This window comes from Brachycentrus maculatus, unplaced genomic scaffold (assembly GCF_059751285.1).
Source record: "Brachycentrus maculatus isolate JH-2025_06_01 unplaced genomic scaffold, ASM5975128v1 h1tg000266l, whole genome shotgun sequence".
Lineage (NCBI taxonomy): Eukaryota > Metazoa > Arthropoda > Insecta > Trichoptera > Brachycentridae > Brachycentrus > Brachycentrus maculatus.
The window spans coordinates 347,289-362,618 of NW_028281017.1; the positions used below are offsets into that span (position 1 = coordinate 347,289).

Here is a 15,330-nt window from a genome sequence, read left to right on the forward strand (position 1 = left end):
TGAGAAATATAATTTTTCGTTAATACAAATTTTATGGAAAAGAGCAATATAGTTTAATCCAGAGATGTCAAACTCAAAAAGCACCAAGGGCCTCGCAAGGTATTTTGGGTACGCCAGCGGGCCACATCAAAAAACTTGAAAATCTCATTTTCATTTTTATCTAACTTTAAGTGAATAATTTATTATCAAAGACAGTCACATGAGGTGCAATAGATCCAACTTAATGATTTTGTAAAATTTTATCATATGTTCCTGTACAAAAAAATGATTTCAATGAAGAATTAAAATTAATGAAAAATATAAACGCGGGTATCCGCGGCCCCCAAAAAAATACTCGAGGGCCGCATGCGGCTCGTGGGCATCGAATTTGATATGCCTGGTTTAATCAATATTTAAAAATATCCATAGCAATCAAGAAATGTGCCTTCAGATCATCTTAATAATAAATGGAAAATCTTTTAACATTTTTTTTTAGTTTCCATCACAAGAATTCCTCGATCTGTTGAAACCGGTTGTAGAAAAATGTGAAGTCATGACGGTTGTAGACAAAGGTAAGAAGTCTTCATATTTCTACCTTGTACTTATATTTTTCCACAATTTAAGCAAAACTGGGTTGCTCAAGTCATTTAAAGCAAAGATTTATTTTTCACCACCAAGTATAAATCATGCAAGTGTGTAATTTATTTTTGTAATAGTTAAAAAACAATATTGAGGGGGCATTCCAAATTACGCACAAATTGCATATACAATAAAAAATTATATATTAAAATAATGTGAATTAATTAACAGATTTTGAACAGGTGTTTTTTACGCCTGCGGACCGCTGGTGACGGGGTTTGATAATTGTGTACATATAGTTAAGACCTTAACAAAATGATTGGTACATAATATTTATATAAAAACATTAAATAATTCCTTCTTTTCTGACTTTGAAATAAGGCCAGCACAGAAGGTAAAAATACTCTTCCCGTCCTTATGCATCAATTAACTGAACGGGTAGAAATACCTTCCCCGCCCTTAGTGTGTTAAGAAGGCATTCTAAATTAGGTAAAAGAATATATCTATTACATTATGAAAAAAAAAAAACAAAATATACATATTTCTAAAAAAAAACATTTAGATTTTCAATTGCGTTGTTGTTTTAAAGTTTTAAAAAAAAAAATTCATTGCTTTGCAGACACTGTGAAATTAAACATGAGATATTTGTGCTATTTTCATTCTTTTGCATTTAACCAGACTGACACACAATACATGATGCCCGGTACAGTAAAAAAATAATAAATAAGTATGGAGCAAATGTTTTTAAATGAATAATAAAAGAGAAAGTATTTTTTTAACTCCCATCTATATAAACCCTTTGAAAACTAGTTGTATTTTTACTAAGATTTATTTTTTAAACTATGAAATTCTTCAACGTACAAAAAGATTTACAACATTTTGAGTGTGTCCAAATACTTGTTCACAAAATCTGGATTATCTCCAATTACAGGAGTTATTTTCATATTATTTTTTGACATCTCATCAAAGATGAAGAAGAATATGGAGGTCTGGGCATATACGGGGCTTACGACCGTCATAGGCTGGTTTAAGTGATCACTTTACACACGTGTAACATTCACCAATTCTACCCATTATTGACAACCACACTACTCAAATTCTTGGAAGTTCTATATATATGAATCAAAATGTTGTAAATAAATTATCTGGTCGAATTATAAGCTTAATAATAAAAATGAAAATGGTATTTTCTGGCGTTTCTCATGTGTGTGATTATAATCCAGGATTCGGATCTCACATACTAATATAAGAGTTTCTGCTTAATAAAAAAGCTTCTTTACATCTCACCAATAGATGTCTCTAGTGATTCAAGAACAAAGTTTCTAAATTGGTTCATATATATATAGAACATCCAAGAATTTGAGTAGCGTGGTTGTCAATAATGGGTAGAATTGGTGAATGTTACACGTGTGTAAAGTGATCACTTAAACCAGCCTATGACGGTCGTAAGCCCCGTAAATGCCCAGACTTCCATATTCTTCTTCATCTTTGATGAGATGTCAAAAAATAAAACAAAAAGATTTGTTGAAAATACAGAATAATAAGAAAAAAATATCAATTGAAATGACTTTCTTTTAGGATTGGTGGAACAGTTTAGTAAAGGAACAATGGTAGATGATCAAAATCTAAAGGTGAATGTTTTTATTAATATTTATATATAAAATACTTTGTACATCACTGTTTTTTTCAAGCAAATTATAAAAAATAATAATTTTCTTTTCTAATTTGACAGTGTTACATGAAGTGCATGTTCCTGGAAATGGAAGTTGTGAGTATAAATATTTGATTAAAAATTAACACCCAGAAGCCATCTAGTCGGCTTTTCACTGCCAACCGTAAACGACCAAAAACTGATCAGTCGGTTTTCTACCCTACGTTCTGGAAATAATTCTCACAATTTTGTTAACCACTACATCCATTTCAAATTTAAACTCTTCATTTAAAAAGGATATTTACTACAAACTATTTTTTTTTAATAGTGCTTTGTGGTACTAAACAATTTTTCCTGCAAGTTAGTTACAAATGAAGCTTATATCATAGCAGTAGTTGTCGATATACTTTTTAAGAGAATAGTTTAAATTTCAAACGGATATAGTCTTCTTCTTCTTTTTCTAGATCCTAAGGATCTGTTTGTGCCTCCGCTTGTAGCTCTTGGGATGTTGACTCCCAGCTGTCTTTCCACCCTTTTGGAGGTCTGCATCCTTCAGGAATTCCTTGAAGGGCGATATGTGGAAGTCTGTCATCTGACATTCTGTTTACATGATCATTCCAGTATCACCTTCGTTATCGTCCCCATCTCACGATATCCGCCGTCTTACACATGCTCCGGATGTCGGTATTTCTTAGTCGGTTTCGCAATGTGTTTCCGACTATGGATATAGTGATTTACTAATTGTGAGACTTATTTCCAGTACGTAGGGTAGAAAAACTAATTAATTGGTGTTTGATTGTTTACGTTTGGCAGCGAAAAGCTGACTAGCGTATTGGTACATAAATTATCAATGTTATTGTTTAATGTGCATTATTTGCTATTAGTACAGATGTGCTTGGTCTTAAAGGTATGTCTTCAAAAAATTCATTAATCAACTGTTTTTTTTTTTACTGCGACCATATTAGGTGTATTGTGACCTCCCTTTGTGTCATAGCTCATTCTCAAGACCTACGTGAGTCAAGTAGCTCACGACCTGCTTTGGTGGTAAGAGCTTCACCTTCTCGAAGTCTAGTAGTGGTCCTCCAAGGATGTGACAGTACAATATTAATACAAAATCTGCAGACTGGGGAGTCATGCAGTCCAATTTTCGACATGTGCTTTCTCAGTCTGCAGTGTCCTGTCAAGGTCCTGGTTAGGATTCTTGTTTGTTTCTTGTTACGCTTTAGAGCTTATAGAGCAATAAAGTGTTAACAAGAATTCCTTATTAATTCAATGGGGCACATCTTTTAAGGTGGGGACTGACCGGAGCATTTCGTTGTAATGTAACGTCGTAACCTCGCTCGCAGCGAACGCTCCGACTATGGATGGAGTGCTCGGCTCGCTGTACTGACTACATATATGAATGCTCGCAACGTAACAGTCCCCACCATTATAATAACCCAGTCAGAATGGAGGGAAAATGAACTTACCACATACCCGACTTCAAATTTCTTTTCTTGTTGACCTAGTTGGATCCGGCAACCGGAACATTCCATTATGAAAAAATGTTGGAAAGCATTCCGGAGAGTATGAAGAAGATTGCTTATAGGATGGGAAAAGATTGTATCCATTTCAAAGGGGAAGATGGATCTGATCTCTGCCAAGTTTCTTACGATCTACACAAATGCTGGCAGCAGTCGGACCCAGAGGTAGTATTTCATAGATAATTGAATATATTCAAAACTAACTAACCATCATGCTGCTTCTCCGCAGGGGTAGGCAGAGAGAGCACAATGCTATACCAATCTGTCTTTGCAAACAATCCTCGCCTCTTGCACATTAATACATCTCATATATCGCTGTTCTTGAAAGGAGTGAGCGATATATCCGCCGATTATTCCAGCTCCTGACCTGACCAGTTTCGAGTATTTGAAATACTTGATAATGCCAAGTTTTTCAGTTTTACATTTGCCTCATAAATTTGTTTAACTGTTCCTGTTTTTACTTATTCGAATCACGTAGCCAAACCATCTCAACATACTTTTCTTAACCACTTAACAGTCAAACTTTGGCAAGAAAATTCATTTAAAAAAATATTATTTTTCTTCTTCTAACCCTTGTCCGTACTCAAAGTGCATCGCATCGATGCTGTATTAGATTGACTGTTGAATACTTGAAGTGAAAAATCATTTGTTTATTTTGATCTCCCCCTCGAAATTGAACTCGGAACCTCCTGAATGATAACCAAATGCGTTAAGCACTACACTATGGAAGCCGACAATAATTTTAGTATTTGACAGATCTTAAAATAAATAGAAAGAAAAAAATTAAAATAGTAGACTCTTTTACATGTGAATGGACCGTACTAATGTGCAAAGGCAAATAGCCGCAAGTTAAAAACAGTAGTTTTAAGATAAACGAATTTAAAGTTAACTTAAAGTGATGCTTTTTGCCAACACATGTATCAAATTAATACAATTTTACGGCAATTTGGATACAGAATATCCCAGTAAAGGAAAGAGATACAGCAAAATCTGTGATTGTATATGATAGAGGCAGTCATAAGAATGCTTTGAGCCGTGTTACGCCAAACAGCAACTTGAGTTACAGCTAGGTGCCTTTACACATTAGCATAGTGGTGTTATTACATAAATTTTTGTGTTTCAGCATTATTTCTTGATGTAAATATGATCAAACAAGAAAACGACCTTTGAGAATATGAAATTATGGACGGGCCCACAAGGAAAATATAAATATTATGTTATATTAATTTAAGTGTGTAAAGCAAAGTTTCAATAAAACAATTTTTTTGTATGTAGTACATAAATAAAAGGAAATATCTGTGTTCATATGGGTATTATTTCTAACCTACACCATAATTTAAAAAAGAAAAAAGTCACACTAAGACCAAAGTGCTTTTAAGTATTGTAAAGAAAAATGGACTAAATATTGCCGCTTCTCTTATGGTAGGAACTGACTGAAGCATGTCGTCATAATATCGGCGAGCATCCGAAACTATGGATGGAGCATGCGGCTCGCTGTACTGACTATACGAGTGCTCGCATTGTAATGTGTTACGACGAAATGGTTCCGTTCACTCCCTACTGTTAGAATTTTAATGTTAAATATGTAAAAAAAAAAACAAAAATTATCATCACATATTTTGCCATAAAACAAACCTTTTTCTACTTTTAACCCTTATCCACACCCAATGGTACATAGGAAACTCCATTGTATTGTCGCAGTGTTATGTTGATCTTTTGCACATGAAGGAAAGTCCTTCCGCTTCAGGCGCCAGTCTAATATTGAATACATATTAGAGTGAAAAAATCAGTTTTATTTATTTGCCCCCCCCCCTGGGAATCGAACCCGGGGCCTCAAGTACGGAAGGCGAGCGTGCTGACCATTACACTATGGACGTATATCAGATTCGCTTATTGTATATTTACAAGAAAAAATATGAATTTATGTAATTGTGTTACTATAATACAAGTTATTTACTAGAAAAAGAGTTAAATCTGTTAAGACATCTTTAATCGACAACAATAATTGACATGGATACTAATAAATGATCTTAGCACCTCGCAATCAATGCACCAAAGTTGGCAACTATGACTACGCTGTTGCGGGTCCGATGGCATGTAATGCTTTTTCACCAGGAGTAAGAAACTGTGAAAGTGAAATAAATTTAAAAAATTTATTACTTCCATATTTTTGCTCCTGATTTGATTTTAGATAAGTGTTACACCTTTTATGTAATATTTTACGAAAGTGTGCTCTTTAAATTATATGATATTTTTTACTCATCAGATAATGAAAAAAACGATCCAGTTTTAACAGGGCTAAGATGAAACAGTTTATTCTTACTGCAAGTTTATGAGGGAAATTCAAATAAAAATGCATTTTTCTTCATCACACATTTTAAAGAAATTTTTATTCATTGAAAATCATACAAATTTATTTCTTCAAACAACTCATAGCGCTTCATCAAAAGCTAATATTTAAAAAAAATGTGTAAAATTTGCATTATTTCAATGCCAACTTCTTATCTATGTAATGATATAATACAAACTTAAACATAAAAATACTTATAAAATATTAAATCAAAGTGGTCTCTACAAGTGTCTGTGCCCTGTGTGTGTATTAAGAATTACATAATGTTCTCTACATACATATCGCTCACTCCTTTTAAGAACGTCATAAATCAAAAATCGTAAATTTTCAGTTGTGCATATTTTTGGAATGCCCAAAAAATGTACTATATCCCAGCAAAAGCGGAATATTTTTAACTGAATATTTACCCGCTACAGGGCAGAAAGTGTTAAAAACATTCTCGTAAAAAATCAAGTTTTTTGATTTATGACGTTCTTGAAAGAAGTGAGCGATAAGCAATTGTAATGACACTAGAAAAAAATTGTTGACAGAATCTGACATTAATGAAATTGTGGCACTTTTAACAAATTGTTATAGGGTGGTCTGTTCATCAACCCCGACCCTAATTAGTATACTAAACAGGGTCGTATATTAATCACAAGTAACCGCAAAACCCAATTCCGATATGAACATTTTTTTGGCATCTCCCGCTCTCTACCAACAGTATGTAACAGGCGCTTTTAAGCGTCTTCCATTCTGTACCAACAGTTTCCCACAAACAATGAGTTTTGAAACCTTTGCAAGTTTAATCTGAACGGGAGTATGGCTTTTACTGTGCGGTGAAACAAAACTATTCCAGAATAAGTATTAACTTATAAATAATTCGATATTTTCAAAAAATCTATAGTTTTTTATGTCTGTGGACAATTTGTAATAATTCTTTGAAGTTTGACACAAACATATTCAGGGTTAATCACTTTTTAATGAAAATAAAAACAAACCAAGGAAACACAACGTTTGATGCATATTTTGATAACAAGGTTGGTAAACAATTAACCGGGTGACTTGCGGGATTAATTTAAGTAAATTATACAATCTGGATTTAAAAAAATATAATTTGACTATGGATGCATTAGGTTATTACAGTAAAGCTCGTTAATTCAAACTCAAAGGGTACAAAATTTAAAAAGTATTTTTTTTATCAGCCATGTATACATATAAACAAAATTTGCATGAAATCGGATTTTTTTAAATATATTTTATCAGTTTTATATTCGTAGTACATATCTATAAATGCTTGTTGATTTCTTCTTCTTCTTCAAACCCTTATCCGCACCCCAATGGTGCATAGGGCACTGCATCATATAAACGCAGTGTTATCTTGATCGTTAACACATGAAGGAAAGGTGATCAGCCCTCCGCTTCAGGTACCAGTCCAGGGTAATATTGAATAAATATTAGAGTGAAAAAATCACTTGTATTTATTTGACCCTCCCTGGGAATCGAACCCGGGACCTCCAGTACGGTAGCCGAGCGTGCTGGCCATTACACTACAGAGGCATCTATTGATTTAATTTAAAATAAATTTCATCATAATTCAAAATATTTGATGAAATCCTATTTTTCTTAAATCATCATAATTGGGTATGAAAAAATTATGATTCAATATACTTTTATATTTAATTGAACTAATGAGCATATACTGATACAATAACCAGATCAACGTAAGACGCAGGAAAAAAAAACAGATCATAATATTAAAAACATATTTTCCAGATTTCAGTATATCGCTTTTCAGTATACTAAAAGTTTTCAGTATACGTAAAGGGTATTCTTATGAGTATGTATACGCCAGAGTTTTACAAATGTTAATACTGATTGATTGATTTCAGTCTTACTTGAAAATTTTACAATACATTTTTTAACACTATTTTACCAGTTAAATTTAACTGTTATATGGTAGAAGGTTAATTTATTACCCGATACATAATTTTTAAGACATTTTAAATGAAACTTGTTTCAAATACTTTAAAAGCAATGTACAAAATTCTCAACTCTCAGATCTGAAAAGTGGAAATAAAAAGATTTACAGATGTTTAGGTCATACTTTTTTTAGGTAAATTACATACATAAAGAATGTTATGTAATTATTGAAGCAAAATGATGATAAATATTTCTAATATGAATTTTTAAAATGACCTACTGTATGAATATGAACCTTTTTGTCATTTGGACTTCATAAGGATAAACCATTGCCTTAAACTAAATTGAAAATGCACGTCGCAGCATTGATTTTGTGATCTGTTGCCACACGTGACAATCCCGATGTTTTAAGGGGTAATTTGAATGAAATATTCTCATATTATTTGAATAAATACAGCATAGGGAGAAAGAGCTTAATATCCCATATTCGAAAATAAAATATGTTTATTCACACATAATACTATTTAAAAAACAAATTATATACCATTGAAAATTGAGAAATTACATTCTACAGGTGGACCTCATCTTTCGCACATTCGACTATTGCACAATTATAATTTTTTTTTATGTTGGCAATAATGCAACAATGTTTTGTTTCCGTGCAGTCGTTTCCCTTTCACACTATGAAATGCATATGAGTCAGGTCTGTACTGTGAAAAGTGTTATGTACGTACTGAATTGAATGTGATCCCAATGGAGAATGCATATCTCAAGTGCGTAGGGCGATCCATAATAGCACTTCATGTTACCTATAGAACTCTATGAAGAAAATAAAAAATGAAACAGTAAAATACAACTCTTGACAAGTTTATTAAGAAAACATAATTTTAATTCTATATGTACTTAGTAATTTTTATAAAAACAAATTTTAAAGTACAGTTTTTGGTGTTTTTTTATTTATTTTTTAAATCCCTCTACTTTCAAACACATTTTCTCAGGAATCAATCATGTGCAAAAGTTGAGGTCAGCCTGTACTTTTAAATTATTTCCTTAGTTTTACATTTTCCTCAGATTTACATCATTATCCGTGCTCCCTCAGAGAATACAAAAAAGGGGCTTTACCGTAGTTGAAAACAATGTCATTTCAAGTACAGCCTCAACATTATACATCCCGTAACAGAAAAGTTAAGTTAAACGCAAGTTCAAAAGATAAAAGTTATAAATTTAAGCAATGCAGTTCCCTACCTTTTGATACAGGTAAATGATTGACAAAAATAATATAAAAGTCCTAAACGATTACACATTCTATAAAGTCTAAAGGTCTATAGGTTTTTACAATGGTAAGATATTTCAGCGATTCCAGGCGCATCCATAATTTTCTTTTTAAATCACAGACTCTCTTATCATAAAATTAAATTTGCTATGGACACACTGAACACTCTTATTAAATGTGAAAATAGACAGTCCGTTTTCTATCTTTTGGCATTTTCATCCACATCTGTAATTTAAAAAAAAACATACAAATCATATTAGTTACATGTGACACTAAAAAGAGAAAAAAAATCATGCTGACCTTTGTAATGTAATACAAAAATATTACATCCGAACATTGGAGAGAAAAGGTCATAGGATAGTCAGTAATATAGAGACAAGGTCAACAAAACAAAATGACCTTTGATTTTGTTTTGTTATTTTTTAAATATTTTTATTTTATATTTTTTTTATTTTTATTATATTGTCTAAATAACTAGGGTAGTCCCTGTAAGTCTACTTCTATTAAAATTATGATTTTTAATGGAAGTAAACATTTTATAAGAAATACCATGAAATACATAATAATAATAATAAATAATTAAACCCTTATCCGCACCCCAATGGTGCATAGGGCACTGTGTCATATTAACGCAGCGTTATCTTGATCGTTTACACATGAAGTAAAGGTGATCAGCCCTCCGCTTCAGGTACCAGTCCATGGCAATATTGAATAAATATTACAGTGAACAAAATGAATTATATTTATTTTACCCCCCTTGGGAATCGAACCCGGGACCTCCAGAACGGTAGCCGAGCGTGCTGACCATTACACTACGGAGGCGGACGAAATACATACAAAAAATAAAACAAAAAAAGACAGATTATTTGATTATTTGTAGTTAACAACCATAGAAATATTTTTGTCACCCGTCAGCATTTATCAACTCCTCATCATTCCCCTGACCAATCCTACAAAGAAACTCCTTCTACGAGACAACCTCCTTAGCTAAAAAGCACTTTATCCTTTCCATTGTTTTAGCATATGGTTATAAGATTGACCAATATACAATAGTTGTACTGTCTTTGAGAAAAATGTTTTTTTCACTATCGCTACACCAACTAGATCTCTATTTGAGTTCCTATGGGAGTAATAATGTTTTTCAGAAGGACACACACGTATTTAAAAAATTATTTTCCTGTTAGCTGTTAACACATTAGTTTTTTTTTAAATTTATTTTAAACAAAAATCAGAAAGCACCAATATTTATATTGATGTAATAAGTTATGTAAGTAATTACACCCTGCTCAAATTACATTACGATTATGAAAACACACAAAACACTATTCAACAAAACATAATTAGTAAGTGTACTAAGAATATGACTGGTGCCATTCTAGCTACCGGTCAAATCAAATGACAATCTGGCTTTTTAAATATTTTTCTAAATAACACTAGCCTCTTTTTCAGTGAAAAAAAAAAGATTAGTTTAACCCTTACTTTCTGGTGATGTGTAACTAGTACACATTGCTTGAAATAACTCTAATATTTCGATAAATGTAATAAATAATAAGTTCAGATTTAAGGTATTCCTCCATAATCCATTTACGCATTGAATTAAAAAAAATTTAACAATTACCATTTATCGGGCACATTATAGGGATATTTTGTGAGAATTCAGAAAAAAAATGTACAATACGATCAAACTTATATCGTCGGTATATTTATGCTAAAAAAAACTGCTACGCGACGCTTTTCACATCTCACTCTCACTTACTACTACTACTACTACCATCACGCCGTTTCCCCGCAGGGGTAGGCAGAGAGGATGGAACACCACACTCTTCTGTCGTGACATACACTCCTCGCCTCCTTTACATCCATACATTTAGTCATACATGCCCTCCGATTACGCAGACTTTTGACAGCGCCAGATTTTAGGTTCTGATTGATCTGATCGTGCCAAGTCTTTTTCGGTCGTCCTCGTTCTGTTTTCCCTCTCACATTCGCCACAAATATTTTCTTAGTCATTCTCTCGTTATCCATTCGCTCCACATGTCCATACCACCGTAAAGAACTCTTCCTAATCCTTTCAATTATTCCTCGTTCAGCCTTACATTCCTTTCTTATATCTTCGTTTTTAATTCTGTCATACAATGATTTTCCACACATTCGTCTCACTCTTACTTTACTTGGTTATATCGGAATGCGAGATTTGCCATCTCAGTTCTCAGTTGTGTTTCTAGTAATTAGGCAGTAGCTTTCGGGCAGCCAACCGAGGTGGTTGTCTCGCTCGTTAGTAAGCGTGAGTCGATGATTTTTTCATGTTTTCAGCTATCAAACTTCAACAAACATCACTTTTGACTTAAAATATAATAAATTTAGGCAATTATCTACGAATGATATTTATTTAGGATAGTAAATCGTTCATTTTTATGTGTATTGAATACACAGCACTGGAACGTGCGGATTTTGTTGGCACAGTAATATAAAACCCTTATCCGCACCCCAATGGTGCATAGGGCACTGCGTCATATAAACGCAGTGTTATCTTGATCGTTTACACATGAAGGAAAGGTGATCAGCCCTCCGCTTCAAGGAACCAGTCCAGGGTAATATTGAATAACTATGACAGTGAAAAAATCACTAATATTTATTTTACCCCCCTTGGGAATCGAACCCGGGACCTCCAGAACGGTAGCCCAGTGTGCTTACCATTACACTACGGAGGCGGACCAAAGCACAGTAAAGGGAAGGTTAACTAGTAAAATTATGTGTTTTTAAATAATCAACAAACCGATACTAAACGAAATTTGAACAGGCAATTTGACGCCGTACGGTTTTGTCCAAGAATAAACATTGTGTTGTATAATATCACAGCTAAGCACCCTTGAAGTGGTATTTTACGAAAATGGCGGCACAAATTTTCCAAAATTATCGTTATTATTAATAACCAACCACTGACAGGCTTCGTTCTCCATTCTAACATCCCCCATCTTTCGTATAAATCCATAACCACAAGAGTTATAAATGAAAAAGGTAGATGTATTTTTTTTTTATAATTTCACAGTTCAGGTTGTAGGATTGACTAATTATGATAAAAGTAAGCAATTGATAATGTTATTCGTAATCAGCAATTGATATCATTCCATTGAGATTTCATGTTTTAAAAAAAAAATCATGATTGAAAAAAATATTAACAAATATAAATAAACTTGTATTTAAATTTGTTACAAGTAAATGTTATCGTGAAACATGCAGCAATACAATGACTGTTTGTTTGACCATCAAAACCTGATGCAGGCAATAGGGTATTTTTATGTGTATAAATTTAATGTTTTCTTTTGCAAAATTTTCTTTAAAAAGAAGGCATTTTACTATGTTAGAGACATATCGCATCATCACTTGCGTATAGCTTTATGTAGATATATTTGCAATGTTATCAAAGGCTACTGTGTGCCTTAGCTAATAAAAAGTGATATTTTACGTGAGAAAATTACTATTTAAGGAACAAGATATGGCATCACAATTTGTTTATTTGTATATCCCAACATTTAAAAAATTTGCAGGTTTTTTTTATAATCAACTATCTAAAATTACAAAAATATAGTTGGAGTTCGTTATCTGATGAATAGTCAAAAATTTGAGCGGATTTTTTGTCCATTATCTATATTCGAAATTCGTTAAAAAGAGGTCTGTTATATCGAGGTTTTACTGTACGAATATATTATGGTAGGAACTGATTGGAGCATTTCGTCTCAACGTCACGTCGTAACATCGCTCACGGTGATCATCAGCGAGCATCCAAAACTATGGATGGAGCGTTCGGCTCGCTGTACTAACTGCCTGAATGCTCGCATCGTAACTGTTACATTACGACAAAATTCTCCGGTCAATCTCCACCATTATGTATTCAAAAGCATGCTAGTGTTTTAAGTAATCCTGTTACAGTTAAATGAACACTGGATCCCAAAAATTAGTATGATGAAGGCATTCCGGGGAAAAAGCCATTCCTAGAAAGAAGGTAGATATACAGCACCAATTAAACTCACTCTTGCCGTCGCAAGCCACAATCTTCACTTTGTCAACTCGGGCCACCTCCTGTACCTCCCGGAATTCCACATCGTTTAGCATAAAGGTCCACACATTGTCACAAAATCTGAGAACAAAACAGACCAAAATTAAATTACAGAGCTGTTTTCGGGATGACCCGGGATCAATAGAAAAAAAAACAGAGACTAAACAAATAGATATTTCACATCATGCTTATATGGGGTAGAAAATAAAAAAAATACGGGTAATATTTACACAAGGACCTACTTAACACATAGTCAGGTATTTTTTTACGCCAGCGAACCGCTGGCGATGGGATTTGATGATTATGTACATATAGTGAAGACCTTAACAAAGAGATTGGTATATGATATTCATATAGACATTGAATAATTTCTTCTTTTTTGCCTTTGAAATAAGGCCGGCGCAAAGGGTAAAAATACCCTTCCCGTACTTAAGCATTAATCAACCGAACGTGTAGAAATACCTTTCCCGTCCCAGAGTGTTAGACAAAAAAAAACAAGAAAAATATTTTTGATACAAGAGGGATATACTATATTTTTATTAAATTAAGAGGTCAAAGGTCAGCAATACCTGTCAATACTGAGACGAGGCGCAAAGAAAATTATTCTGGACTGGCATGTTTCCAGACTCGCGGGTTGGATTAGGGTATCCAATCAAGAGGCAGGTGGTAAAGCAGTGCAGTAGGCAAGAAAGAAAACTACTGCACTATTTTTTACTTAGAAAACAATTAAATGGCGCCAAACTAAAGTAAAGAAGATACAAAAAACCTGGCTTAGGACAAACTGCCGCATTGATTATACAGCCTAGCTTTAAAATTTGTCATATATAATAGAACAGGTCGATAATCTTTGGTAAATATATACCTAGTACATAAGTAAACTTATATCCTATGTCTTATATCTTATGTCCTAAGAATTTACATTCACATGTAAAATCATAAGATTAAAATCATACACCTAAGCAACTTCATTATATATATTTTTTTATACAACATAATGATTTTTTCAAAGTCATATTTATTCAATATTACCCTGGACTGGTACCTGAAGCGGAGGGCTGATCACCTTTCCTTTATGTGTAAACGATCAAGATAACACTGCGTTTATGACGCAGTGCCCTATGCACCATTGGGGTGCGGATAAGGGTTTTATTATTATTATTATTAATATAAATACAAAAAATGTATAAAATATAAAATACACAAAAAGATCCCACAAAGGCATGGCCCGTGTGTGCGGGTGTTTTTGCCTAAATTACATGAAATTATCGTAACTTAAAATATAATGAGTAAATCCACTTAGGCTATGAAACATTAAGAGTTGAAGCCTAAGTAGGGCCATGATAGGAGGTGTTGCATAAGCCGTAGCTAGATTTCAAAGTCACTTGGCGTTAGATAATTCGAAAAAAAATTCACTCACCTGTAGGTATTCAATTTGCCCGCTTTGAACGAGAGCCGGGATTTTACTCTGGCCGACAACGCCTGATTGATGGACTTGTCGAACTGCAGTAGCACTTTTACAGCAAGTGCGGGAGTAATTTGCCCGTACTAAAAACAACCATTTAAATAATTCCAAAAGACGTATTATGAAATCTTGCAAAATAATAATGTAAATAATATATATTTACCTGTATAAGTTCATCTAAACTTTCCTGCAGAGTGTTACCGATGGTTGTGTTTCGGTAAAGTTGATAAGACATTTTGAAAATGGAAATAAATGACCAATTGAACTAAAAGTCTCTTAGATAATATGTTGTCAAATAAATAATCGATTACACGTAGAAAATCAATCCACAAACTCACAAAGCGGTGATAAAATATGAAGAAAAACCCTCGAAGCGAAAACGAGCCCTTCCAACTTGTTGACAACCAGAGATTAAATTAGTATTTATTGACAACGGAAAAACCCATGAAAAAACAATGTGTCATAGACGTGCCATAGAGACGACGACCAAGTTGCCTACCTAGGGGAACCCGAGGCGGAACGGGATACCTAATGTTTGATTTGAAATTTGACAA

The 15,330-nt window shown here is 33.3% G+C and overlaps 2 protein-coding genes across 3 annotated transcripts; one reads left to right on the forward strand and one right to left on the reverse strand.

Moving 5' to 3' along the window:
- Nucleotides 1-523: 523 nt before the first annotated feature.
- LOC148305646 (general odorant-binding protein 83a-like) lies at nt 524-5,011 on the forward strand. Its single transcript, XM_088266361.1, has 5 exons — nt 524-551; nt 2,137-2,189; nt 2,291-2,326; nt 3,718-3,897; nt 4,856-5,011. Exons 1-5 carry the CDS (start codon nt 533-535, stop codon nt 4,871-4,873), a joined length of 306 nt encoding a protein of 101 aa, XP_088122487.1. The 5' UTR covers nt 524-532; the 3' UTR covers nt 4,874-5,011.
- Nucleotides 5,012-6,090: 1,079 nt separating this feature from the next.
- LOC148305647 (transcription initiation factor IIA subunit 2) lies at nt 6,091-15,189 on the reverse strand. Of its 2 annotated transcripts, none has more exons than XM_088266344.1 (4): nt 14,940-15,189; nt 14,732-14,859; nt 13,289-13,395; nt 6,091-9,482 (listed from the first exon to the last, which is right to left on the reverse strand). In XM_088266344.1, exons 1-4 carry the CDS (start codon nt 15,009-15,011, stop codon nt 9,457-9,459), a joined length of 333 nt encoding a protein of 110 aa, XP_088122470.1. In that variant the 5' UTR covers nt 15,012-15,189; the 3' UTR covers nt 6,091-9,456. The 2 variants fall into 2 exon arrangements, with proteins under 2 accessions (XP_088122470.1, XP_088122471.1); XM_088266345.1 differs by having other exon boundaries at nt 8,933-9,482; nt 13,276-13,395.
- Nucleotides 15,190-15,330: the final 141 nt, after the last annotated feature.